Source organism: Eumetopias jubatus, unplaced genomic scaffold (genome assembly GCF_037043125.1).
Source record: "Eumetopias jubatus isolate StellerSeaLion01/CBP00866 unplaced genomic scaffold, mEumJub1_p1.0 scaffold_7, whole genome shotgun sequence".
NCBI lineage: Eukaryota > Metazoa > Chordata > Mammalia > Carnivora > Otariidae > Eumetopias > Eumetopias jubatus.
The window spans coordinates 26,349,228-26,373,435 of NW_028274813.1; the positions used below are offsets into that span (position 1 = coordinate 26,349,228).

Genomic DNA, 24,208 nt, shown 5'->3' on the forward strand with positions numbered 1-24,208 from the left:
TGGCCAAAAATACATAACCTGGGTCCACTCATGAAAAAATATCAGATAACTCCAACTGAGGAACATTCTAAAAAATGACTGGCCTGTAATCCTCACAAATGCTAAGGTCATAAAAGTTATGGGAAGACTGAGGGAAATGTTCCAGACCAAAGGGGACTAAAGAGACACGGCAACTAAACAGACCATGTGATCCTGGATCAGATCCTTTTGTTACAGAGAACATTATTGGACAAATGGCAAAATCTGAATAGGATCTCTACATACAAGGTAAAAGGTAACTGCTATTTTTACAGCTTTTCTAGAAGTCTGAAATGGTTTCAAAATTCAAAGTCTAAAAACAGAAGTAAGTTTCTCAATAAAAATCTAGATTTTTGGGGCACCTCGGTGGCTCAGTCGGTTAAGCATCCAACTCTTGATTTCAGCTCAGGTCATGATCTCAGGGTCGTGAGATCGAGCCCCGAGTCAGGCTCCGCGCTCAGGCCAGAGTCTGCTTGAGATTCTCTCTCCCTCTGCCCCTCCTCCCCCTACTCACACTGGCTCACTCTCAGTGAATGTCCTCATGAGTCTTCAGGTTTGTGACCCCTGATTTAGACCTTCACATATCAGATTTCAACCCGTTTAGGTCTGAAAGCTTCAACGCAAGCTCGTTATTAGCCGCAACCTAAAAGAGGTAATTCTCTGCCAGCCACCCCAGAACCACGTTTGCAAATACTTATCCTAGCACATACTGAAATCGAAGTGATGAATTGAGTCTTGAACCTCCCTCTTAATGAAATCAAGATTTAGAAAAAGCTCTAATGACAGAATTTCATAGCCTTGACCTTTAAACCAAAAAAAATGGGGGGGGGGGAGGGAGCCTCTACTTCTTTGCCAAATCTGAAACTCTGTGTACTATTTCACAGCACGCTGATGAATGGAGAAGTATATGCCTTTTTTTAAAACCACACTGAAACATAATCTTTATTCTGACAGTGAATTCTTAAGTCAAAAGCTACATTTCCTTTTTGCTTCCTAATGTTTCTCAATGAGAATGGAGACAATGGTAACGATCTGTCTAAAACTCTTAAGCATCTGTGGGAAGGGGTCCCGTGTTAGGCACATAGAAGGTACTGGATGAGCGTAAACTGAAACTGCACCTGAGTTGCTTGTCCAGGGAACATCGCCAGTGTGGAACCAAAACAGGAAGGGAAAGCACAGACTTAGTGGAATCCTTTAAACTCTCTTCCTCCATTCCAAACCTATGTTGTTCTTCATAGATACGGCACCATAGGCGGAGTCATAGATAATCTGGACGTAGGGCAGTTAGCCCCTTCCCTTTGATAGTCACATCATCTAACAAACCTTCAGTCCAAACACACAAAGAGGAGGCCAGCCCCGAGGAGCCCCTGGCTGTGGCACCTGAGTTATCTTTCAGCAGGTGTAGCCATTCCGAGCCAGAAAGGCCCGGAGGATGAAGAGACAGCACCTCAGGCGGCCTTGCCAGGAGCCACCGGGTTTCATCCTGGCCTGACCCAGAAAAATCTTATGGAAGAGAACAAGAGGCCCAAGAGCTCTCTGATCTGCTGTCAACCAGCTGCAGGCGGGAGACTGCCAAAGTGCTGCAGTGACTAGGCAGCGCCCCACAGAGCCGTCTGGGAGGGGATTACCAGCCTGATCCCCGGTCTTCAGAGCCAGAAATGACTCAAACTTCACAAACAGCAAAGGCCTGCCAGGGAGGGTGACAATGAGCACTAGAGAGGGTTTTCTTGCCCTTGTTGCTGTCTCCATGGCCCCCCACCCCCCTCGCTGCTGTGGCAGAGATTCTGGACAGTGTGCAGCCTGTGAGGTAATCTGAATTCCTTGGCAACCAGCAAGTACCTGAATTCTTTCAAAACCACAGGAATCCAGCAGAGAAAAGGTAAATATCCCTGCGGAGCCAGTGTTAATTAGCAAGGAAGGCTACTGAAGAAGGAACTGGGGGTGGGGAAGAAGGGAAAGGCATTACAAATGCTTGGGGGTCTTTTCTGAATTTCTACTGAATAATATGGCTAAAGCAGAAGAAAGGCAGGTCCTGAGTGGGACCTTCTCACTGTCCTCACCGCCCACCTTCCAGTGTGGATGGGAGTCTCCAGTTCTGTGGATGGGCACCTTCATTTCCCCCAAGTTGCCAGTGCTACCTATCTTCGGGTGTCTGACAACCCATTTGGTGTTCAAGTCAATTTTGTTTTAATGTCTTTTAACTTTTTACTTTTCCTGTTGCAGTGAAAATTTGGCTGTTAGCTCTGTTTCAAATAAGGCCTTGTCAAATCATTTAGACCACATATTGGATCCACCTAAAACTGTAAAATCCAGGACAAAGTCTTTTTGGATCCCATCTCTGACAAGAAAAAAGAATCTACACCATTTTGGTAGGGAATGGTACCCCTCTCTGGAAACTGAGTGTCCCCTGCTGGTGCAAAGCAGGAACACACTTGTCAAACTCAAAAGTAGGGTGGAACTTTGGGGCAAAAATGCTGGGCCCAAATACGAGGAACACAATTTTTTTCTAAACAGCTCCATATTTCGCCCAGGTATAAGAAAATGACAGTTTTCCTGTGTTAATAAAACAACAAGGACAATTGGAAATTATTAATCTAAAAACAATTTCTGGTCTTTTTCTTAATAAGTTTAAAAAGGTCAAGAATTGACACAAAATATTTAGTTCACAAAACAGTCCTGTGAAATGAACTTAATCTTTATGTCTCCTAACCATTAATTTGAGGCCCAAAACAGAAGTGACACGGGAGAAGGCCCTTCTTTTCCAAAGAGGAAGCCAATTATATTTGCTGCCAGTGCTTTCTGTTTAGGAAAAATTATGGTTTTCCTTGTTGACCCTCAAAGTAAAATGGCCTAGTGATCTCATCCTAAACTGATTATCTTCAGTAATGTCTACAGCAAACACACGTGACCCAAAATTACCAGAGGCTCCAGATTAGGAGACGCTATAGACTATTGTTGAATGTAATGACACAGTTGAGCAGATTCTGAGGATTAAAAAAAAGCAGATGAATGCCAAGATACATAGTGAGTTAAAACACAGGAACTTGGGGGCGCCTGGGTGGCTCAGTCGTTAAGCGTCTGCCTTCGGCTCAGGTCGTGATCCCGGGGTCCTGGGATCGAGCCCCGCATTGGGCTCCCTGCTCAGCAGGAAGCCTGCTCCTCCCTCTCCCACTCCCCCTGCTTGTGTTCCTTCTCTTGCTGTGTCTCTCTCTGTCAAATAAATAAAAATCTTTATAAAAAAAAAAAAGACACAGGAACTTGGGCACATGGAAGTTCCTGTGTCTAGCAGTGCAGCCACGCAGGACTCACTAATAGCCCATCCTACTGCACCATCCTCGTGCAAAGCGTTGATATTCACCTATAGTTTTGGATTAACTGAGCCAAAGCCCTGAACAGTCCTATAATTTGGTTCAATTTGGTCTGAGTTTTTAAAAAACTGTCTTCCAAATTATTCTGGGGGGGAAAAAAAAAAGCATCCATTAAAAAAAAAAGTACACCCACACCCACACATACACACACTCAGTTCCTGCTGGAGGCAAGGGAAGACAGTTACTCAATTCAGTGGATTCTGACTTCCAACACACACCCGGTAGCCAAAGCACTCGCCTATCTGTAGTAGATTCTATAATGAATGTTGTAGTGCTCTCATTTCATATCTGAACCACTGAGGCCTTAAAACTATGCTAAATTTTACCAATAGAGAGGGCTATTGATACCGTGAGTGCAATGCCTTTGGAGTAATACATAGAACATGCTGGTATGATACCCTTGAGAAACAGCGGGTGTAACCTTGAAGTCTTTTCTCTATTCAAGAAGTTCAATTTGTGGCAGGACATAATCAGTTCCTGAGAAGAGCACAAGAGGCAAGATGGGGTGAGGATGGAGGGAAGGAAGGGCTGGAGAAGCTCATGCTAGACAAGAGGGAAAGCTCAGATATCTCGACTTACAAAATGGAAAACCCTCAGCACCTTATACCCCTGAGCAGAAGAAAAGGGTATCTTTTACCTTCTTTTTGATCTGCATAGTATGGGGACTCGGCTTTTAAACCTATACTTCAAAGTCTGAGAGCACACGTGTCTACAAACACGACAGAAAACTGCCCGCCTATGAAAAGCTGATTAGGGCTAGGAGGCAGGGTGTGCTCAGATGACTGGTTCAGCCCTTACCTAAAAACTGAGAAAGACTTTAGTTTCCCCCTCCTTTCCAAGGAACACGAGTCCAGAACCATGGAGCTTCAGTAGTCTCCGGTGCTCCTCACGCTCAAACTCAGAAATCTTTTATGACCATGTTTCTGAATGCTGTCGCTGCCACCTAGAGGTGAAGGGGAGACTCACCTCAACCAGCTACAAGCTGGTTAAAGGTGCTCACCCTGATTCTAGTCACAGGACACATCAAAAAATGTGAGTCTATGACAGAATTAAAATAACATTCTAAAATAGCAGCTTCCAGAGGACAATAATTTATGTCAAAGCACCTAAACTTAAATAGGTAGGCTTCTTTTAACCATGATATTTCCCATCTTCCAAGTGCATTTTTTTAAAATACACAAATACAGACCAGGCTTTTTTAGCTTGTCATGGCTGACTGCCGTGTCCTATAAGGCCACTATGCAGAAAAGGAACTTCAGGGCAAACTAGTTAGTAAATAGATTTATATATTAGTTTTGTGGGGGAAAAGAACACAAGCACAGCAAAGTTACATATTTACTTTAAACAATTTAAAGGGCCTGTGAAAACAATGTCACCTGTAAAATTCTGTGGATGGGGGTGGGGGGACACTTCAAACTATTATAACTTGAGCTTAATTTTGTAAGTAAGTCACATTACCTTAAAACCTCAAAAGTACTTCAAGAGAAACAAAATGTATATACAACCACTGTAAAGTGTATTACTGGCAGGTGAAAAAAAAAAAAAAAAGCAGCTAATGTCCCCAAAATACAAGAGGACAACAAAGAGGGCATGAAACAGCTCAGGCTATGAGCTCTGGAGTGAGATCCATGAGTTCAAATTCCCACTCCACTACCATCCAGATGGGAGAGCTCTGAAAAGTGACCAAGTTCCCTTGCCCCTTGAAGCCTGTTTCCCCAACTGCAAAACTGCATCAACTATAAGGCTGTTGTGAACACTGAAATAAATGTCTGGTATATAACAGGTAAATCAATATGGGATTCTTTTTTCCTAGATCAGTTGTGAAGACCAATGATAAGTTATCTTAATACACTAGGGTCATCATAACAATCACCATTGCATAAAAATACAATGTGATCCCGGATCTGTGGTTCTGAGAAAGGTGTGTGTTTGCATACAGATGCATGTTCCTATGTGCAGAGAAGCAAGTGAGACCGTAAAGTAACATGACTGATGTTCTGGAATCTGAAGCCCATCTGGGTACACTCTAATTTCCTGAGTTGAACATAACAGAAAGAAACAGCCTGATCTTAACACACTCCTTAATGGATCCACTCTGATAAACACCCTTCTCCCCAAAAGTCTCTTACCTAGCCAATCCTTCTTCATAGAGATAGATAACAAGAGGATCATAGGAAGTCACAAGCACGTAGAGGCGCACATCAAACTTGAAATCTAGAAAAAAAAATTGGGGTTCATTTGTTTCCTGTTACAGAATGAACAAGGCAATGTAACAAAGAAATATGACAGAAAGAACAGTCTTCCTCTCTCCACAAAACACATATTGCCTGCACACCTTGCCCTTTAAGGATAAATAATTACCCATTTAGATAGAGATAGAGCTATATCATATACATACACTGAAAAAGATATACAGACTGCAGAAAGCTTACATATACAGACTGCGCGGCTCTCACACAGATGCACTATAAAGCACTTTCTTTTCTAGTCTCTCATTTCATCTTCAAAATAATCCCATGAGGTAGGTAAGGCACCAGCCTCATCTCCAGAGCCACAGCAGCCAAGAATTCCACCCTAGCTTCATAAAGACTTACCAGAGAAGACTGTGAAAATATTCTTTAAAATTAGCAAGATTGAGCCCGACAAGGGCCCAATCTCAACTCACCGTCTATAAGCAGGGGGTTGTTAATGTAACGGGAGACCAGGATGTTCTCCTCCAGGGAAATCTGGTTCGGCTATTGAGTAAAGAGAAAGAATAAAAGGACAGAAATCCTAACTCACAGTAAGGGAGCAGAGTTCTTGACGTTTCAGAAACAATAAGGTAGAAGACTACAACTCTTAAGAAAAGTTTTCCTCCAACCTACCCCTACATTCAACTGGTCAGGTAACACACCACTTATAAACACTATGGGTATCCAATTACAATGGGGGAAAAATATACCACTTCTCACATTATAAAGAGAGCAATAACAGCTTTAAAGATTTATACACATGATATTAAATAGTTACATGCCGAGAAAATAAAAGCTACTTAAAAAATAAATAAAAAGGTGCTTTCTCCCAAATGTAAAGTATGATGGAAATTTAAAATACTACCATTATTCTTAAGTAAAGGCTTTCATCGAGTTGCTTAGAGAACTTACAGATCTTTCCCCAATGGATCCTGGCATTTTCCCTGAGAAATGGAATGGATGTTTCATTGATTCATTCAGTTGTACTTCCTATGCTACTATATATAAAGACTGAACTAGATCTTTTAAAGAGTTTTTCAATGAGAAATGAGTTTATACAGTAAGTAATCATGAGTACTGTTTGATACTGTATAAAGTATTGAGGATCCAGTGAAGACAGATACAATCCCTGCCCTCACAGAGCCTAATCCATACTTCCAAAGAGCTTAATATTTAGGTAAAGGGGCAGCAAAATGTAAAAGTTAAAGGAACACAAAGCAGCATGTCTGCAAGTGCAAGACGTGAGACTGCACAAGTACAAGTGCAGACCAGTTAGGTGGATCAGTGGGGGAAGGCCTGTTCTGGAAGAGTAGGTGCAGAAGTGAGTGTTGAAAGCTACTGAGCACGTGGTGGAAAGGAAAGGAAGCTGCCATGGAAAGGTGGCCGACACAGAGCTCAGTAGAAAGGAGAGCAGGCAGATCACTGAGCTGGGGCTCAGAGACTGACCTGAGGAATAATGAAAGGTATGGTGAGAATATTAGGAGGCAGGGACCCCACCGGCAAAGGGATTTGAACCCCCAACAGGGGGCGTTTAGCCTGAACATGGTGGGAAGGAGGAAGGGGCTGTGGATTCTTAATAGTAAGATTAAAATACATGGAATAGCACAACTCTAAGTGAGATTAGATTAAAAGAAAAATCAGCTGGAAGTCACCACAATCTAAACAGGACAAAAGGACTCCAAAAGGGACGTGGCTAAAATAATAATTGTAATGATAATGGCTGCAGTAGTAGCAACAAAAATAACTATTAACATTTGCAGGGAAAAAAACATAATACATGTACTGAACATTTGCTACATGTCCAGCGTTGTTCGATGTTCTAATTCTTCGCAAGTATTATTTCCTTTAGTCCTCACCCAACCCGATGAGGTAGGTATATCACCATTCAAATATTAGAGATGAGGAAAAGAGTCAGAGAGGGTGACAAAGTCACACAGTGACAGAAGAGCACTGGAACCCAGCCAGTCGGCTTCAGAGGCTTAACTCTTTTTTTTTAAAAGATTTTATTTATTTATTTGACAGAGAGAGACACAGTGAGAGAGGGAACACAAGCAGGGGGAGTGGGAGGAGCAGCAGGCTTCCCGTGGAGCGGGTAGCCTGATGCGGGGCTCGATCCCAGGACCCTGGGATCATGACCTGAGCAGAAGGCAGACAAAGGCAGACGCTTAACGACTGAGCCACCCAGGCGCCCCACAGAGGCTTAACTCTTAAAGTACTATTCACATCTTTCCCCAAAGTTCTGACCTAAAATACTATCCCCCAAACTCAAAAGACTGTCTTTATAATGCATTTGCTACCCAAAACACTACAGTTACCATAAAATAAGGAAAATTTTGTGCCCTGTAACATCATGCACAACCACAATGAGCAAGTCCAGAGTCAAGATAAAGAGATTCCCTGCCCACCTCCCACTGCTGCATCACACGGGCCCGGCGACAGTCAGTGCTGATTCAGACTCAGGGACCTGATCGCCCACACTACTTCCGGACTCCCTTACATTTCTTGATCACTTTCTCACAAGTACTATCTCCATTTTGAGTCAGCTTAGTATGTAAGAATTGATGAATCATAGTACAAAGGAACAAGCCTCAGGCTGTGTTCCAAACCTAAAATTAAACAAATGCAGACCTCTTCCCACTGAGTAACACCTACAGGCTGCAATAGATACGTGACCATCCAACCTTTCTCCCAACCAGAGACTACAAATGGTGATGGCCATCCTCCATGACACATCTAATATCCTTGCCCACTTCCTCTTTCCCCTCCCTCATCATGCACACTTGTCCCTTGAGTTATGCATAGTCTCGCACATAATTTAACTTTAATATTTGTTCAGTGGTCCGAACCTCTCATTTCTACCTACATTAGGAATTGAATTGTAAGCTCATCAAAGAAAAGAATGGTTTGGGTAGAGTTTCTTTGTATAGTGTTACATTACATACTAAGAAGCAACTAATGAAAGCTTTTTGATATTTTCAAGCCTGTTTCCTTTCCATCATTCCCCAACTAACTCATTTCAAATGATTTCAATTCCAAGCTCAAACTGCCCTCCAAAGTACGCTGATGCAAGATCTAAATTGTTGGGAAAGCTGGAAACACAACCATTTTTCTAACTGGACTTTAAGACGAAAGCTCATGGTATCTGTTAAGTTATTATAAGGCAGAATGGCACAGTGGTTAAGAGTGTTAGGCTCTGGAATCAGCTAGACCTGAGTTATAATCTTGACTCTACCACTTACTTAAGGAAATAACAGTAACTACCTAGGGTTCTTCTAAAGACTAACTGAGTTTATATTTGGAAGGTACCTGACAGGCACACATTAAATGCTCAAGATATATCGGTTATTACTCTTAGTGCAAACTCAATAGTACCTCTATGGTTCTACTAAGTTCCATAACTCAACAGCCTTCATCACGGCACACGGCACACCACGTGCCCTCCCACTCAGAGCTGTGCACGGCACTAAGTTACAAGGAAGATACATTAGCTTAGTATCAGTGTTAGTATTAAGAGATAATCCCTATTCCTCAAAAGGTTTTAAGGAGTGGCAGCACCTGGCACACAGCAAGGACTCACTAAATATTTCCTGAAGGATGAGAAAAAATAATGAGCACTTAAGATAACAACGTATCAACAAGTAGAAACAAGAGCACCATAAAGAATTATATTCACAGGGGCGCCTGGATGGCTCAGTTGGTTAAGCGACTGCCTTCGGCTCAGGTCATGATCCTGGAGTCCTGGGATCGAGTCCCGCATCAGGCTCCCTGCTCAGCAGGGAGTCCACTTCTCCCTCTGACCCTCTTCCCTCTCATGCTCTCTGTCTCTCATTCTCTCCCTCTCAAATAAATAAAATCTTAAAAAAAAAATTATATTCACAAATACGGGGAGTAAATAGAATGACCTAAATATTCTCCTGCTACTTCAAAATCCCAAAGAAAATATTAATATTGTATTTACCATGGATAATGTGTGAGAGAAGGATGACGAAATTTGACCTCCATGATCAAATTCGTACCTTAAGCAGAAAGCGCGAGATCTTTCCCTCAACTTGAATATACTAAACTGGGAAAATACAGCACTTAGTCATGGTTCCTGAGGGAGTTGGGACAAACACAACTCTGCTCCTCTATGCTGTATTTCTAGAGGTAAAGAGCACATCTTAAGAAACCACGTTAGCTGCTAGGCCAAGATACTTCCGTCTTTAAGAGCTCACACTTCTCTCTTCAGTATTTCATAAAAGTAACCCTTTTTCCGTCCTTTATCCTGCTCTTGTAATGGTAAAAGTTGCTATTTGCAGACACTTTCCAAAAGGTTATGACTATTATTGGGAATGTTTAATAAGAGGCCCTCTCCAATGGGGAAGACAGGGAAAGATGTTTTCATTTGGCCCTCACACCTAACTCCACCCATCCCCCAAGTCCCTCACCCACTCCCGTTAGTTCTGGTCACAGACCCTCCGCCTGAGCCCTCCCTCCCGCCCCCCCCCATTCAAATCTAAAAGGAAAGCAGGCAGCGGCCTTGGAAAGAGTTACTTCATCCAGTTGGCTAATGGGTCACATATTCCATGGGAAAGGATCCAGGTATGGAAAAGACAGGATGGTGAGGCCTTGTGTGTAAGGACAGAGAGAGGAGTATTAACTACATGGTTTGTAGGTCTGAGTAAAAAGGTGATAAAAATTCCAGTTTTTGGAAGGAAATGGGAATATTTTCCCATTATGTCCACATGTTGCCAGCTCCGCTGGTGCCTGCTGGCATCTCCCCACGCTTCTGTCTGGCACCTCCACCAAATACCTCAAAGAATCAGACTCATTCCAAAGCTTCACTGAGGGGGAGGAGGGAGGCAAAGGGTCCTGCCAAGTACTTTGATCTATGCAGGGGGTCTCTAGGGATTCAACCCAGGGAGAGGTGGGAGGGAGAAGGAAAGCCTGCCAAACGCATTCTCTAAAGACTTGTCACCCTCTATGAGACTCCAACCAGGGAACAGTTAGGGCACCGGGTTCTCAGCCCCACCAAGGAAAGTTTAACTTTTCTATTCTTTATGATGTTGGTTTCAAAATAACAAATCACTAGAGCAAAAGTGCATTCCAAAAGAAAAACGTCCCAGATGAGCTGGAAATAGATCCTATTCTTTTTGACTCATGTCTAAGAAAATAAAAAGCAAACTTGTACCATAGTTGACTTTCAATAGCAATTCCATTTGGCAGCTAAAACCCAAACCCAAACCGGTGCTGTCTGTGAGATTCAAACAACACTGGAGCTCCTGGCATGGAACTGAAGGAAAAGCTGTCAGACAGGAGCCTTCACGCCAAGGTCAGGACAGAAACAAGAAAAGAGAGAGCCAAGGCATATGACCAGGGCCTTCTGTCACAAGAGACTCAAGGGCAAAAGGCCTCCAGAGTGACCCAGGGCCAGGTAACAGGACTTGTAGCCTGGGCCTCAGGCTCAAGTAGCTCCTGTATCAGAACAGGATCCTGTAAGGTCTGGCCATCAGTAGTTACCGAACAGTTTTCAGTCCAGACTGAATTTAAGGATTTTTCAATGTGAAAGACCTCTCAGAAAGTTAGTTTCTGCACGTGTAGGAAATAGCTCAGACCACGTAAAAAGAGAAATGGAGAATTTTTAAATAGAGTACTTGACCACACACACACATATCTACCTCCCCTTCTTCCCTTCTACAGTCCCACTGGAAGGACAGAGAAGATATTTTTTAAAAGAATGAAATGATAACAAAGTTAGAACACATTTAAAGGAGCCAATAAGAAAGACCAAAAATTGAAGGAAATCCTGAAAGATAGAAAGCAGAAGGGATCAGGTTGAGAAAACAGAGCAAAGGAAGGAAAATATCAGAGGTGAGAATGATCTTCTCAAGGAGCCTCTGAGAAGTTCCAAGCTGGCAGGAAACAAACATGAGGAGCAGGAGTGGGCCAAGGAACAAGAATCAGATAATTAATTCTTAATTAATTCAGTGGGCCTCCTCCAATACCCAGAGCTTTGCCCTCAGGATAAAACCTAATGATAATACTCTGAGGAGGACATCTTGCGTGGGATGACAAAAGAGTGGAATTTGAGGCCGCTCTATCCCTACAATAGACAGAGAGAGGAAAAGATAGGAAAGGTAGTGCTGCCCGGAAGGGAAATCACCAAAATCTTCCTCTGTATTCACAATAAGGCGGGGGGGGGGGGGGGGGGGGGGGCGGGGGGCAGGAAGAAGCATGCTCCTCACTCACATCCACCTGAGGCGCAGCTTGTCAGTCAACACCATTTGCCCTTGCATAAAACTGAGTTAGCCTTCTGTCCAGGGAGAAACTACTCGGGAATCAGTCCTATACAACAGTACCTGAAACCCAGGCCAGTCAGTCTAGCCTTTAGTTCACAAATACACCCAAGGTCACCGAAACTGAGAAAACCCAACAGCAGGGGGGAGAAAAGACAATCCCAAGAAAATTCACGAAACAAAGGAGAACTTTTAAAAAACTTTCAACTGATATCCTCACTAAGACCAATAGGCAAAGTGCATCCATCAATCCATTATGCAACAGGCTTTTTTTAATTAAAAAAAAAGGGGGGGCAAACACAAAGTAAGGGTTCCTACAAACTATAAGAGCCAAAAGAGAGATACAGTAGATCAAATGAATATTAAACTGGATAAAGCTCAAGCTGGCGATCCAGAAAGATCAAGATGGGAGAGAACAGGGAAGTTGGTATCAGAGAAAAGCTGACATAAAGAAAAGACCCAAAATACCTCAAAAAAGAGGTCTAGAAGCAGAAACAAAGGCAGGAACAAAGGTTCGGGATAATTTTCCCTGAACCAAAGAAAAACACTAGTTTCCAGACTGAAAGGGCTGACCAAATGTCCAGGAGTGAGAATGAGAAAGACCCAAAGTGAAATAGTGGTTCAACTTCAGAAGTCCAGGGGTGCCTGGCTAGCTCAGCTGGAGAAGCATGTGACTCTTGGTCTTGGGGGTCATGAGTTTGAGCCCTACACTGGGTATAGAGATTACTTCAATAAATAAAACTTAAAGAATTTTTTTTCAGAATTCCAAAGCTGTGAGGTTACTATTGAGTTTAAATTTTTTATTCAACTTATAAAGGAGAGAAATGGAATCAGTTATTGAAGACAGTACAATCTTATAAACTTTTGAAATACAAAAATAATAAAAAGTCATCAAACTTAGACCTGAAATGTGGAAGGGAGGGCAGGAGGTGATGTGAATTCAATACACATCAAACTGGGACTTTGTAAAGTCAAGAAAAGAAACATAAATCAACTGTATTAGGTTACAAACCACTGTTAAAAGTCTAGGAAGTAAGACTGGGGTTGAGATTTTATTTTATTTACTCTGTATATGTGTTCAACTTACACACCACTTCTAATGAGGATTTTGTAAAGAATCAAGATACTGATAACTTTTGAAAAAAATAAGGGGATGAGGAGGAGGGAGGAGGGGGAAGGAGGAGGAGGGAGGGAGATGCAGAAACAGCATCAAGAATGCCATACCAAACAGGTTAATTTCCTTAATGATCTCGAGGGCAGGAGATCAACCACAATTCTGCTCACGATAGAAACTAAATGTATATGCTACCAATTAATGCTTAACACTGAAGAATTAATCTGACAATATGCCAGAAGTAGAAAAGGAACCTCTTTTCTGCTGACACCAAAGGATGCTCTTCCCTAACATTTGATCGAGTGACTTTTTAGCCACAGAGGAACTGCCGGCATAGGAAGAGGTTACTGCCAGAGTAAGACGAATAGTAGCCAACTCATATCCACCCTCAACTCTCATGTCTGAATGCAGATTTCAGAAGGGAACACCTATTCTTAACGGAAAAAAAAAAAAAAAAATCATATTAGTAGCTAGGACAAAGGGTGAAACAGGGAAGAACCAATAAGAAGACAGGGTGAGGGGGCGCCTGGCTGGCTCAGTCGGTGGAGCATGTGACTGACTCCTGATCTTGGGATCGTGAGTTCAAGCCCCACGTTGGGTGTAAAGCTTACTTAAAAAAAAAAAAAAAAAAAAGAGGAAGAAGAAGAGAGGGTGCCACCTGCTGCATACTTACATTGTTGATCAGGTAGACGCCCCGCCCCCTGGAAGAGGCCACTGGTTTTACTATCCAAGGTCCCCGGTCCTTTGAATATGAATCTGCTCAAAATATTGGGAGATTAAAAGGGGGACAGAGAGAAACAAAGAGAAAGAAGGGACAAGAGCTTATCATCTTAAATTTCAACAATGGTTATCCACTCAGACACCCAAAGCATTTTCCACATTTTTTTAATTTTTTGTTATGTTAATCACCATACATCATTAGTTTTTGACGTAGTGTTCCATGATTCATTGTTTGTGCATAACACCCAGTGCTCCACGCAGAATGTGCCCTCTTTAATACCCATCACTAGGCTAACCCATCCCCCCACCCCCCTCCCCTCTAGAACCCTCAGTTTGTTTTTCAGAGTCCATCGCCTCTCATGGTTCGCTCCCCCTCCGACTTACTCCCCTTCATTCTTCCCCTCCTGCTATCTTCTTCTTCTTTTTTTTTTCTTAACATATACTGCATTATTTGTTTCAGAAGTACTGATCTGTGATTCAACAGTCTTGCACAATTCACAGCGCTCACCATAGCACATACCCTCCCCAATGTCTGTCACCCAGGCACCCCCTCCCTCTCAGCATTTTCCACATTTCTTAAGTGGACGGCAGCACGGCTAACGTACCTGTGTTTTTGAACTGGCTTCAAAAATGAACACAAAAACAGAGAGGGGCAAGGAAAGGAAGAAGGAGGAGACAGCAAAATCACACATTTCTTCCGCCATTTCCCCTCTCTCTTGAGTGAGAGGATGAAAACAAAATAAGGCAACTCTCTGATGTTAGTCTAGGACTATCACAAACGGCCTTCAGGAATCTTTTGAGATTCTCACCTCCATCAACCAAAGGCCCTCCAGAGGCTCACGCTGCAGACAGGGCCAATGGGGGTCAAACACTAGATCACCTGAAATGATAATGTTCCTTAAGCGATTTCTCTTAGCTTGTAAGAAAAAAGTCGCCTTGTGTCAAACCATGTGCAAGTGGCACAAGAGGACAGTAATTTCCAAGGGATTAAAAGGTGCCCTTTACTTCTTTTTTTTGTGCAATATGGTGACTCAACATTTATATACGTTATGAAATAGCACAATGAGCGAGTTACCATCTGTCACCACACGGAGTTATTACAATATTGACTGCATTCCCTACGCTGTAGTTTTCATCTCTGTGGACTTATTTATTTTATAACCAGAAGCCTGCACCTCTTACTGCCCTTCACCTATTTCACCCTCCCCCCACAGCCGCCTCCCCTCTGACAGCCAGCAGTGTGTTCTCCGTATTGAGGAGTCTTTTCATTTTTGCTTATCTATCTGTCTTGTCTTTTAGGATTCCACACGTAAGTGAAATCATACGATATTTGTCTTTCTCTAACTTATTTCACTTAGTACCATATCCTCTAGGTCCATCCATGTTGTCATAAATGGCAAGATTTCATTCTTTTTATGGCAGAATCATATTCCATTGTGACTATATACCACATCTTTATCCATCATCCATTGATGGACACTTAGGTTGCTTCCAGAATTCGGCTATTGTAAATAATGCAGCAATAAGCACAGGACTGCAAATATCTTTTTCAATTAGTGTTTTCATTTTCTTCCAGTAAATACCGAGAAGTGGAATTGCTGGGTCATACGATATTTCTATTTTAATTTTTTCAGGAACCTCTACACTGTTTTCCATAGTGGCTGCACCAATTTACTTTCCCACCAACAGCACACAAGGGCTCCCTTTCCTCCACATCCTCACCAATACTTGCCATTTCCTGTCTTTTTGATACTAGACATTCTGCCAGGTGTGAGGCGACATCTCATTGTGGTTTTGATTTGCATTTCCCTGATGATAAGTGATGTTGAGCATCTTTCCACATGTCTGTTCTTCATTTAACCCTCTCCTGTCTCCTCTGGGAGCCGTTCCCTTGTTCGTATCTTCAAGCTCGCGCTCCTCTCTGGGGTGCCTCTTCTCTTTTTCTCTCCTTATGATCCACATCTTCCTCTAAACCGGCAACTTCCAGAATCTACTACCTTTGCTCAGAATTCAACTCTACCTTTACAACTGCCTGCAAATCACCACACGGAAGCCTCAAATCCACACCCGGTCCCAAATTTCACACTCCTCATCCCTTTCAATAGCTCTTCCTTTACGGTCCTGGTTATACTCTCTGGTTAAAGACATGCTGATTCCCCTAGCTTCTCAGATTCACACCTGTGGAGCCATCTTTGACCCTTGCCTCACTACTCACAGCCAGTTGGCACACTTTATTCTACCACTCTTTCCACTCCCTCTTTTCTATTCTAGCTACCTAGTTCAGTCCAACTACACTTCTTATCTAGATTACCGTAATAACCTTACAAGTGATCACCGTATTCTTCCCCTTGCTCCCTCCAATTCATTTCACACAGTTATTTTTCTAAAGTCTAACCTGTTTGTGTCCCTTTCTTTCTCAAAAATCTCCTATTGCCCACACTCAAGTGAGCCAAGGAGGGACAGGAACGCAAGAGTCATGGAGAAAATGGAATTTCTGGGTTATAATGTGCTAGGTGGACACCAAAGGAAGAGAACTTAAAACAGACTTTATGAAGAGGAGGAACGTCTCTTTGAAAAAGGAAGTGGTACAAATAGATGGGTTTCTCCCCTAATGTGTAACCTTAGCAATGCAACTAACTTAACAATGTTGGATCTCCCCCAAATGAATTTTCGCTTAGAGGTCATGGACTCTGGACAACTGGCAAAGAATGACTGGCATCCTGACAAGACTGAAACCAAGAGACTCCTTTTTACTATCACATCTTCCCTGTCCCCCCTTTTCCACAAACACAGTAAGTCCCTGCTGTGGTCTCTGGTGATGACATCAGTAAGTGATTTGTTTGCGGGGCTGAGGAACACTATTTGCCTCTAGTAACTGCCCTGGGGCTAAACGTGGTGGCTTTGAGTTATGGCTGTATTAATTCCGTGTGTTCTGTTGACCTTTTGAATTCATTTTTGAATTCATTGAATTCATTTTTGTTAAAAAGTAGAACACATACACGTTTGAATAATACACTAAAGAAGCAATCCTACTGAAAGGCAGGTCATGTTTGAACTGATGGAGGAACCCTAACTCTATCCAATCATCTGAAGGAGCATCCCCACCTCCCAGCCTGCCTCCAAAGGGAGAACAGGAGAATAAGAAATAGCAGAGAGAGGACAAAGGGAATTTTCATCTCAGATTCCTGTAGACTTCAACAGGGAATTAATGTAGAATTTAACAGGAGTAGTTCATATCTGGGACATGCTGCTAACACGTTAGTTGAAGTATTTTTATGCTATCATGTTGGCTTATTGCATAATTTTTTACTTTTATTACATAACAATACATCTCAACATAACTCGAAATAAGGAGTTTATACTGAACATTTATTAAACACCTATCAGGGTACCATTCCAAGTGCTTTCCGTGTATTAACCTATTTAAACATCCCAACAGCACTATAAGGTCAGTACTAGTAATAATCCCATTTTACAGAGGAGGAAGCTAAGGCACAGAGTGGTTTAAGTAATTTGGCTAAAGTCACATAACAAAAATTAGTAACTAAGTTTTCAGCTTTGAGTGCACTGTAGCTTTGAACTTAATTCATTTAATTAATAGTCTCTTCTAACCCATTTCAGAGCCTTCTGTGGGCAAACACTGTACTGTCAATGGTCCCAGCTGGAACAATGAGTGCTATCGGAGAAATAGCCTCACCAAGGTGAAGCAGGAGATCCTGATGACGGAAATCCCAGAGGATGAACACCCCAATGGGCAACCAGACCAGACTGTTAAGTCTAACAGGTTAAGAAAACCACAAGTCAGGAAGTCTAGAGAGAACTTTCTCTTCCTCTCTCCATGCTTCCTAAAACAGGAAGTCTCTCTCTTGGACTTACTGAGAAGATAGATATCTATGTGTCTGTCCTCCCAGACCCTCCTCAGAGAAGAGGCCTCTCTCACTGGTGATACCGGGAAATAGACACTATGCACGCACGGCTCTGGGTCTTGAAGCAGTAAGGCCCAGTGGTGAAGAGCATGGCCTCTGAAGCCAAACTGCAGAGTCTGAACCACCATTTGCAAGCTACATAACTTACAGAAAGCTCCTGACCTCTCAGTACCTCTTCATCTATAAAACTGGGAATAACAATGGTACCTACCTCAGAGTAGAAATGCCACTTAGAAGAGGGCCTAACAGAAAGGAAATGTTCGTTCCATGTTAGCTTTTATTATTATTATTATTTTTCAAACTCTCACAAAAGCCCTGCCTCCCACCTTCTTTGTACTCACACCTCTTTGTGCACCACGCCTACTGACTCAGGCTCTGCCCCCAGGGAGGAAAGTCTGAAATAGTCTATTTTGTCTACTTGGACCTGGGGAAGATAGTTGACTTCAAGGCAAAAGAAATAAGAAGCTTCCATTGAGACTGGGAAACAAGCCACATGTTCCTACCTAGTTTTACCAGCAAGATAGCTGACATTTAGATCCCTATTTGGCTAATAACACCTGTACTCTTCAATTAGTCTCACCTCCCAGTGAGAGTGTGACTAACTGGTACCTCTAAACCCTCACACTAAAAACGTGTGATACTTGTGCTTTGTAAGTCACGTAAGTCGAGAAATTGAGGTGACAGGAATATTCCTTAAACGGCTAGCAAAAAACAGACGCCAGAAAGAAAGCACACAGAGTTCAAGTGCAGGAGTATATACATCCTTACATAGGCACTAAGTCCTGCCAGTGAAGAAACTTTCTGTACCAGACAGGGGCACAGGTGTATGACACGAATGTATCCTTCTAGAAACGACAGCAACAAGCTTACTAAAAATAAACCTACAGGGACACAATCAGAATAAAAATAGGTTTAAAGTTATCCCTCCAGGGGCGCCTGGGTGGCTCAGTCAGTTAAGCAGCTGCCTTCGGCTCAGGTCATGATCCCGGAGTCCCGGGATCAAGCCCCACATCTGGCTCCCTGCTCAGTGGGGAGTCTGCTTCTTCCTCTGACCCTCCCCCTCTTGTGCTCTCTCCCTCTCTCTCTCTCTCTCTCTCAAATAAATGAATAAAATCTTTAAAAAATAAAAATAAATAAAAAAAAATAAAGTTATCCCTCCAGCCATTTTACTAAAGAAACACAGTTTTAAGGATTTGAAAAGCTCTAATTAGTTACTGACTCAAGCTAGTCCTTGGGGTAAGTCTGCCCTGAGCCCAGTTGCAGAGGGTCGGGGCGTTTGCAGCCAAGCACTTACTACAGAATTCCGCATACTCGGCTGGCAGAAGGAAGGTCTGAGGGAGGATGTGAAAAGCCTTGAACCCGTGTGTATGCTGCATTCGAATGATGTTTTTGTATAGTCGGTCTTTCCGGGTTAGTTCATAGGACCTAAAAATCATAAAAGTTTTCCATTTCAGTAAAGTCTGACTCCGAGGTTTTCCTGTGTTATCACATACTACAGAGCTCATAGTTCGGAGCTAGAACATGTACCGAGGACTGGATTACATTAGATCGACCATTTTGTCAACCCCAGAGTTTAGTAATCATTTTCATAAAATGGATTTCTCTGGGCAGATTTATTCACGGAGGTATAATTGACATACTTTTTAGTGTATAATTCTATGAGTTTGAACAAACATATGCAATTATATAATCACCACCATGAACAGTACCAGCATCCCAAAAAGTTACCTCCAGTCCCTTTGAAGTCAACCCTTCCAATCACCTCCAGGCCCTGGCAAGCATTCATCTGTTTCCTGTCCCTCTAATTTTGCCTTTTCCAGAAAGTCAAGTTCATGGAATCATATATACGTGTCCTTTTGAGACTGGCTCCTTTTCCCGAGACCAGCAACAAGTGAGATTCATCCTTGTTGCTGCCTGCATCAGGATTTCACTACTTTTCAGGGCTCAGTAGTAATCCATTGCTCCGATAGACTGCAGTTTCTTTATCCATTTACCAGTTGATGGACATGTAAGCTTTTTCCAGTTTTTGAAGATTATGAATAAAATCACTAAAAGCATTACATACATTCTTTTGTAAGAACATAAGTTTTTGTGTGGACATAAGTTTCGATCTCTCCAGGAATGAGACTGCCAAGTTCAGCAAGATTGTTTAGTAAGTTCCATTAGTTATCTATTGCTGCATTATAGATTACTGCCAAAACACTACAGCTCAAAACAATGATAAACATATTCTTTCTTATAGTTTCTGTGGGTCAGAAATGTGGGGGTAGCAGGGCTGGGTAGTTTTATCCAAGGGTCTCTCATGAGGCTACAGTCAAGACGCTGACCAGAGCTGTGGTCATCAGGCTCAACTGGGGCTGAAGGACTGACTTGACAAATAGCTCTCTCGCATGGGGCTGGTTGTTGGCAAGAAGCCTCAGTTCCTTCCCATGTGAATTCTTCTGTAAGGCTGACTGAGTGTCTTCGTGACATGACAGCTGGTTTCTCCTAGATCAGGCGATTCAAGAGGGAAAGGGAACAAGGAAGAAGCTGCAATGTCTTTAATGGCATAGTCTCAGAAGTGACACACTGTCGCTTCTGCCACATTCTATTCATTAGAAGTCACAAAGGCTAGCTCACACCCAAGAACAGAGAAATTAAGCTCAACTTTTCAAAGGCAATGTCAAGGAATTTGGACATGTTTTAACACTAACACGTGTGTAAGTATTATTTAACTTTATAAGCAACTATGACCGAAAGTGGCTGTACCGTTTTGCATTTCCCACTGGCAAAGTTTCCGTGTTCCATTGCACTGCATCCTGACCAGCACTTGGTGTTGTCTGGTTTTTCTGTCTTGTTTTTAGCCATTCCAACAGGTAGGCAGTAGTACCTCAAGCGTTTTTTTTGTATTTTTAAAGGTTTTATTTATTTGACAGAGAGAGAGCAGGAGAGCACAAGAAGTGGGAGCGGCAGAGGGAGAGGGAGAAGCAGGCCCCCTGCCCAGCAGGGAGCCCGATGCGGGGCTTGATCCCAGGACGCTGGGATCATGACCTGAGCCGAAGGCAGTCACTTAACCAACTGAGCCACCAAGGGGCCCCAACCTCAAGTGGTTTTATTTTTCATTCCACTACTGACTACTGATGTGGAACATCTTTTCATGTCTATCTTCTTCGGTGAAATATCTGTTCAAATATTTTTAGGCTATTTTGGGGAAAAAAAAGGGCTATTTGTTTATTATTGAGTTTTGAGAGTTCACTATACATTCTGGATACAAATTCCTTATGAGATATGTGTTTTGCAAATATCTTCTCCCAGTCTGTGGCTTATCTTTTCATTTTCTTAACAATGTCTTTCAAAGAGCAGACATCTTAAATCTTGAGAAAATCCAATTTATCAACATCTTTCTCCTATGGATTGTGCATTTACTGTTATGTCTAAGAAATCTTTTACTAAATCCAAGCACATAAAGATTTCCTCCTATATTTTCTTCTAGAATTTTTACATTTTACACATATTTAAATCTGATTCTTTTTGCCAAACGGGTTTTATGACTATAAAATCTATTCTAAAACAGACTTCAAATATAAACAAGCAAAAAAGACAGTGTTCTAAGTTTGACTTTTGATAAATATATTCAAATTCTCTAGGTCCAAAAACCAAATACATCAAATCAATTCTAGCTTCATCAGCAGCCTGTGACTATTCACTACTAAAAATCATTATGAAACATTTTAGGAACACTACATGTTGTATGTTAATTGAATCACAATTCTTTAATAGTACAAAAAAAATCTAGATTACCCAAATAATGAAAAGACACTAGTACCCCCACTAACAAGTTCTAAACCCAAAGCATTCTGGGAATTTTTACACAAAGCTATCTAGGGGATATGACCTTCTGAGAAACATGGCCTGAGCAAAGGTTAGCATATTTGAAAATAGTACCATTCAGGAAAATAAAAGATGTGGCTACCTTACTCATATTTAACAGCAATAATTGTCCAACCTCTCATATAGCTATACGGAACTCGCATCATCATTAGTAAAACAAGTACAAGGGTCTGATATGTTTCTCCTACATAGCGTCCAAGATAGACCTTAATTTTGGACTACAGTGGGCCTATTGGAGTAAAGTCCCAGGTCACTAGGTTAAGAATCCCACTGACAACTAAATTTACATCATTAGAAGACGGATACGTAAAAGATAAAATTTTAAAGAAAAGCAAGGAAATGATCACCATAAACTTCAGGCAGTAACTGCCACCTATCAGGCAGTATGTTCTGGAGTACTACAAACAGGCACTTCAGTTAGCCTCAACTGGACTCAGGAGTTCCACTATTGGTTTCTAGTCATGGTTTGTTCCACTATTTAAAAACCATCTAAGGGGCGCCTGGGTGGCTCAGTCGTTAAGCGTCTGCCTTCGGCTCGGGTCATGATCCCAGGGTCCTGGGATCAAGTCTCACATCGGGCTCTCTGCTCAGCAGGAAGCCCGCTTCTCCCTCTCCCACTCCCCGTTTGTGTTCCCTCTCTCGCTGGGTCTCTCTCTGTCAAATAAATAAAATCTTTAAAAATAAATAAACAAATAAATAAAAACCATCTAAGAATCTTTGCTGTAACCACTAAAAACTTACTGTGTCTGTACCTCAGTTCTAATTTTTCACTATGATTTCTTAAATTCAAAGGAAGCTTTGACAAGTCTAGGTATCACAAACCCACTGTCCTCTTCATAAATGTAGAGCAGAGGTCCTTAAATTTTAGATGAGAATCATCTAGAAAGTTTCTTTAAAATTATTGTTCCTTGGCCCCGTCTCTCAAAATTCTGGAATAGTCCAGGGTTCTGCATTTTATACAAGTGTCCCAGGTGATTTTGGTACAGATGGTCTACACTATAATGCTGATTTAGCCTAGAATAGTAATTTCCAAACTTCCCAGATATAAATCACCTTAGTGCTTTTTAAATATACAGCTTTCTAGGTATATACTGACCTAGGAAGATGAAGCACCTAGAAGGTACTTTTTAGTTTTTTATTTGTTTTATTATGTTCAGTTAGCCAACAGAGAGTACATCATTAGTCTTTGATACAGTATTCAACGATTCATTACCTGTATCTAACACCTAGTGCTCATCACAACACGTGCCCTTCTTGACACCCATCACCCAGTAGAACGTACTTTTTAAATATACACCTTGAATCTGCAATGGGATCTGTGATTGTATGTTTTTAAAAAGGATCCCCAGTGATGTTTATCATCAGTTAGAAATAATGACGGGAGGACAAGAAAAAGGGTGCATTCTCTGCATTCTCCTACAGATGCCCAGTCCTAGCGGTCCGCAATTTGCAGAGGGAGCATCAAGCGACTCCTTTTGCTTGATGCTCCCTATGCAAATTGTGGGAAACTATGTATCTTTTAATTGACATCTAAGATTCTTCATCAAAAACTTAAATTGGGGCGCCTGGGTGGCTCGGTCGGTTAAGCATCTGCCTTCGGCTCGGGTCATGATCCCAGGGTCCTGGGATCGAGCTCCACGTCGGGCTCCCTGCTCGGTGGGGAGTCTGCTCCTCCCTCTCCCGCTCCCCCTGCTTGTGTTCCCTCTTGCTCACTCTCTCTCTCAAATAAAATCTTAAAAAAAACCAAAACTTAAATTGTCCCAAATGAGCCAATGAATGATAAATATTGTTTTAAAATAAAACCCTAACACTACCCTTTTAAGTATATTCCAGGGAACCTAAATAACATCAGGATTCAACAGCCAGCATACATTTTAAAAATATTATCAAAGAGAAAGCTCTTTTCTGTCAGTAACGTTTTCACTTTATAAAATATACTTTTTACTGAAGGTAATATACATGCAGAAAAGTATACAAATCACAAATGCAAAGCGTGATGAATTTTGGTCACCTGTGTGAGCACCCCAAAAGCCTCCTTCATACTCCCACCCAGGAATTATCTCCCAATCACCCTTGCTTTTACTTCTTCCATGCCATTTCCCCCAAAGAATGGCTTAGCCTCATAGAACATATTTAATGCTTGCAGGTCTTTTATATCATAGCATACCTTCTCTATAATAAAATATGCATGTCAATTAATATGCATTATTTTTAAATTTCCTGGGATCATTCGGCTATAAACTACTTATACTGGACTGACTATCATTGCAACTATTGTAGTACACAATTCATCAAAACACCATAAATATTATAAATTTTGATTAAAATGTACGTTACACCAATCTTAAAGTCTCCATTTTGATAATTATGCTATGTTTATAACTGATGTTAATGTCAGAAGAACAAGGTAAAGGATACAGAGTAACTATAATATTTTTACAACCTTTCTAGCAGTCTAAAATTACTTAAAATAAAAAGTTAAAAAATCGTATTAAGAAAGAGTTGACAGGGGCGCCTGGATTGTTGTTAAGCATCTGCCTTTGGCTCAGTTCATGATCCCAGGGTCCTGGGATCAAGCCCTGCATCGGGCTCCCTGCTCAGCGGGAAGCCTGCTTCTCCCTCTCCCACTCCCCCTGCTTGTGTTCCCTCTCTCGCTGTGTCTCTCTCTGTCAAATAAATAAAAAAT

The 24,208-nt window shown here is 41.9% G+C and overlaps 1 protein-coding gene across 13 annotated transcripts in view; it reads right to left on the bottom strand.

Moving 5' to 3' along the window:
- TTLL5 (tubulin tyrosine ligase like 5) overlaps positions 1 to 24,208 on the bottom strand; it is a 273,355-nt gene that overhangs the window by 226,431 nt on the left and 22,716 nt on the right. For 12 of the 13 annotated variants that reach the window (XR_003607888.2, XM_028096103.2, XM_028096363.2 and 9 more), the window contains exons 6-9: positions 18,947 to 19,077; positions 13,680 to 13,762; positions 6,052 to 6,121; positions 5,516 to 5,600 (exon numbers count right to left, since the gene is read on the bottom strand). Coding sequence is in view for 12 of the 13 variants with exons in the window: in XM_028096103.2 (XP_027951904.1) it covers positions 5,516 to 5,600; positions 6,052 to 6,121; positions 13,680 to 13,762; positions 18,947 to 19,077 (369 nt within the window). In the remaining variant the exon portion in view is untranslated. Of the gene's footprint in view, positions 1 to 5,515; positions 5,601 to 6,051; positions 6,122 to 13,679; positions 13,763 to 18,946; positions 19,078 to 24,208 lie in introns of those variants that run through there. The other variant, XM_088024509.1, reaches the window with a different exon arrangement.